The sequence below is a fragment of the Penaeus chinensis genome, chromosome 12 (genome assembly GCF_019202785.1).
Source record: "Penaeus chinensis breed Huanghai No. 1 chromosome 12, ASM1920278v2, whole genome shotgun sequence".
NCBI lineage: Eukaryota > Metazoa > Arthropoda > Malacostraca > Decapoda > Penaeidae > Penaeus > Penaeus chinensis.
The window spans coordinates 18,143,958-18,148,557 of record NC_061830.1 but is presented as its reverse complement, the minus strand read 5'-3'; the positions used below and the strand labels follow the sequence as shown (position 1 = coordinate 18,148,557).

General features: G+C 33.0%; 1 protein-coding gene across 2 annotated transcripts in view; it reads left to right on the top strand.

Moving 5' to 3' along the window:
- The first annotated feature begins 1,146 nt into the window (after positions 1-1,146).
- Positions 1,147-4,600, top strand: part of LOC125031326 (ubiquitin carboxyl-terminal hydrolase 8-like) — a 39,399-nt gene continuing 35,945 nt past the window's right edge. The window contains exons 1-2 of one of the 2 annotated variants that reach the window (XM_047622026.1): positions 1,147-1,273; positions 4,397-4,502. In XM_047622026.1, the coding sequence (XP_047477982.1) occupies positions 4,408-4,502 (95 nt within the window). In that variant the 5' untranslated portion in view covers positions 1,147-1,273; positions 4,397-4,407. Of the gene's footprint in view, positions 1,309-4,396; positions 4,503-4,600 lie in introns of both variants that reach the window. The other variant, XM_047622027.1, reaches the window with a different exon arrangement.

The window sequence follows — 4,600 nt, the reverse complement described above, 5'->3', positions numbered from 1 at the left end:
CACACATACACACACACACATACACATATATACATACACTCATATGTTAATGTGTGTTTGTATGTATATATATATATATATATATATATATATATATATATATATATGTATGTATACATACACACACACATGTACGCGTAGTGCATATGTCCACAGTCTTACAGTATATGTACATATTTCTGTTACTTGATATAGCTTGGTAATTTATGCCGTGCCTCTAAGCCAATTTTACCGCTTCATTCCCACCGATATCCTAGCCTTTGTCTCGCCCCGCTCATCATCGATTCCGGCGTCCGGCGAGAGAGAGGCATCCTCACCTCCGCTCCTTTGGGATCCTCCCCGGCGCGGCGGTGGGCGTGGCCCCTTCCCTGCCAGCTGATTCCCCTTGCCTCTATTTTCTATCCGCTCAGAACTAGCGGCTTGACTAGTACTAATCATTTATCTTGTAATTTTAAAAACTAAAGTGTAATATATGAGTCGTACTTTGAAAGCGTCCTTTCACCAAGGATATTAACTATCGTGCATAAGATAGGCTTGTTAATTATGCCAATATCTCCATTATATTTTAATTTTTTCTTCCAAATATTTTATTATCAATTTGGACATATCACATTGCGAATGAAGCGGGACTATGATTACATATTATAAACTTACATGTCTATTACCAGAAAATAAACAGATTCCCCCCTCCCCCTAGATAATGTAAATTAAAGGGTAGTTTTTTGTACAGATTGTCTCGCTCGGCATACAAAAAGGGATGCTACAGATATGTCACTGAGCTAATTGAATTTTCATATTTTCTTGAATAACAAAAATGAGGTTAAGTATTAAATCAACATTAAAGGAAAACGTTGCATAACCACAGCAGAATAATAAATCTTGTCCTGTCTGTTTTTACAAAAATGAAAATTATTCATTACCTACCGTCACCCCAAAAAGCAAAGACAAATGAATCCCCATACTTGTTCCATTCTATCGACAATTTCTCATCAAGAGCTCCAAAGAACAGAAAAATCTTATATATATATATCTTGTTTCTAAGTTGCTACCTACACTCTTTCCCCATCATAATCAGAAGAATAAAGGGCCCGCGGCGTTTCCAATAGTCCTGCCTGAAACCCAGCAATGTTTACCGTCTTCTATGACCCGGGCTTGAGAAGGCGAGCTCGCATCCAGCCTCGTGACGTGACCTGAGGAATCCAATTACGTTTGTCAAGTCCCTTCATCTTATGACTCTTTCTGCGACCTTTGCCCCGTTCTCCTGAATCACCTGGTAAGCAGAGGGATATTTCTATTCGCCGGGATAAGGTGAGATTACGGCTGGCACCCTGATGGTTGTGGGTTCGAGTGAGAGGCACATATGCATGGCGAGTTTTTTGAGGTTGAGTTTTTTAGTGCTGTGGCTTATTTTGGATGGAAAACTAGGACAAATACTGCGGTGGGGATGTTGGATGTGTTTGTTCTATATCTGTTTTTCTCGTTTGTGTTAAAGTTTCTGAAGTGCATAGACTACAAAGTGCCTTAATGGTGGAGTGACAATTTTTTCTCCTTTCTATATATATCTTGTTTTTTGTATACTTTTGACCTATTTGAAGGCGAATACAGACATTTTATGTATTGTATTGATTATTGGCATTATTGTTTTATTGTCTCATTATGATGGCTGCAAAAGAACACAGCAGCTGGATTTTATTCATATGTTCCCCATATTCATTTTCAAACAGTTGTAAATTACTTGATTCATTGATTCATAAGACTATATGCATGTATGAAATAATGAAATAATAACACGGGGAAACTACATTTAGTACCAGATTTTTGAGCTTCGAGTGCCATGAAAGTCTTACGATGTGCAATTCAGTCCCATGCAACCACCTCTGATCCTCCAAACATCTGGTCTAGTTGTTTCAAAGCACATTTTAAGGATATAGCTTCAGCTGACAAACCTGAAGTAAAAATGGAATTAAAGAGAATGCACTGAAACATACAATTATAGATAATTTTCTTTATCATATCAGTTGATTTATAGATATATCAAATAACTGATAAGAAGAGTGTCAGTTCTCTGGTTGTTTGTTGGATGGAATGTAAATGAAGTTTGGCTGTAAATTTAGTTAATTTTCTGTAGAATATCAGTTTTATTTTTGCTAAGCCTAATGTGTCATTGAGAGGGAGTTGTTTGTTACATATGATGTTGTGATGTATGATGTTACTTATCAAAAGTTTTATTTTCTTATTAGGATATGATATGCTCAAAGCCTATGCTAAAATTTTAGCCAAATTAAAAAAAAAAATAATGATTTTGTTAAAATGTCTGTCAAATCATTAGTTATTCGTGCTAGCATTTTAACATTAGTTATTCGTTATTGGGGTCACCTTTATTTTTTGCGAATTATTTTTAATTTTAATGAATAGTGTTGTCTGTGACTTTTATTTTATTTTTTTGTTATCTCCAACTGGTCCTATTATAAGCACTTTCCATACTCTGGAAATAGTGACTCTTTATGAAAAACGGTAGTTAAACTGTCTCTCAGCCAAAAAAAATTGCTGGAAATACTGAGTCTATTCATATTATCCCATCAATTGTCTTGCAAACAAAAAGTATGAATATATATATATAGATATATGAAGATATATGGAAATAAATGAACTTCAGTATTTTCGAAAACAAATATCGGTGATGATATGCTGCCAGAAGCAGAGATTGGTAAATTTTGAAAAGGGGACTGTGTGGGGATAAAGAAAAACTTAGATAATGCACACAGCATGCCAATGAAACAACACTACCAGGTATAGAAAAGAGTCTGCTTAAATAAAGTAGACTAACTTCACAATACCTTATTGACGAAAGACCTGCTGTGAGTCAGTGCTTGCCATGGTACATCGGCAATGAATCATCACTGTCAAAAGGATGACAAATCTGTACCATGTATATTCTGGCAAGGTAGAGCTGGTCATTTGCCATCAGGTAGGGAGCTATTCTGAGCTGAATATATGTGATAGAGGTCTGTTTTGTAGAGTCTGTTGGGTATATGACAACACCATTAGGTAGAACTGCATTTAGAGAGAAGAAAATTGTCTTTGTGATATGACCCACTAGTAATCTTGATAATTATTGAGGATCATTGATAGAAAACATCAAATTGAAGCTATATGGAACGTTTCCAAATAAAAAGTATGTGAAAATCGTCTAGCAGTGTGGCAAAAAGTATACAAGTATACATAGTAACCAGGTTTGAGAGGCGTGGGTAGTAAGCTGTATGTTTTCAGAATGTCGACAACTCAGTGACATCATCATAGAATATGTAAAAAATAATTTTTTAAAACAGAAAACAGTTATATATGAATAGTGGACTTTATACTTGATGTTTTGTATTATGCCACTGATGCAGGGGTTGCAGAAATACACGCCATATGGATTGTGTTTTTGTTTACTAATTCTCTTTATAATTATGTATACTGAATATGTATATATATATATGTATATATATATTGCATATTAATGTATATATTTGTATATATATATTGATATATGTATATGTATGTATATATATGTATATATATGTGTATAGATATGTATTTATGTATGTATATATGGATGTATATATGGATGTATATATATGTGTATATGTATATGGATGTATATGTATGTAAATATATGTATGTAAATATATGTATATATATATGTATATATATATGTATATATATGTATATATATATATATATATATATATATATATATATATATATATATTTATATATAATGTTGATGTACATATTTTATCCTTCCAGAGATATGGAAGATAACCTATGAAGAGAGGTCAGATGTTTGTAGCTGAAATTCATGTTTCTTGAATGTTACTTGTCCTCTCTTATTCCATTGATACTGGGATGGCTAGAGTGCATGTCATGTTCTTTTTTGTTTATTAATTGTCTTTACCCAAAGATTGCTCCATAAGTGCTTAACTATCATGGAGTCAATTACTAGTCATTCTTTATATTTTTTATTGATGTTGATATTATCAATAACATTATTATAATAATAATTTCAAAAATAATAATGGAAAGGGTAAATTAGTTGAGGTCATGTAGGTGTATTGAATGGTTTCTTAGTTGCTGAGCACTTGTGGAACTATGTATGTACATATAAAATTCACAAATGAAAACTGAAGTCAACAGTACATGTATCTGCCAGCATTTTTAATTTGTTAGCATAATATTGCAAGAATATAAGTGACCCTCATAAAAATTCAGGAAAAAAAAAATCTACTGGAATGTTTAATATGTTTTGTCCTAAAGAATGTTGCTTAGTGTGTTAAAGAGTAAATGAATTGGCAATTAACAAAAATGAAAATACTACTACTGCAGGAGAATTATTGAGAATTTCTTCCGACAGGTCCAGATGCAATGGGGGAGAAAGTTCCATGTAAACTTTATATGGCAAAGTCCATAAATGATCTCAATGACCGTGTTAAGGACATTCCCAATGCCCCTCCCAAACTGTAAGTAGACTTAATTTTTTTACTTTTCATTTGTTATTTTTTCAGTGAAATGTAGTTTCTTAGTTGATATTTCTTAGTTGATACATAGTTGTTACATA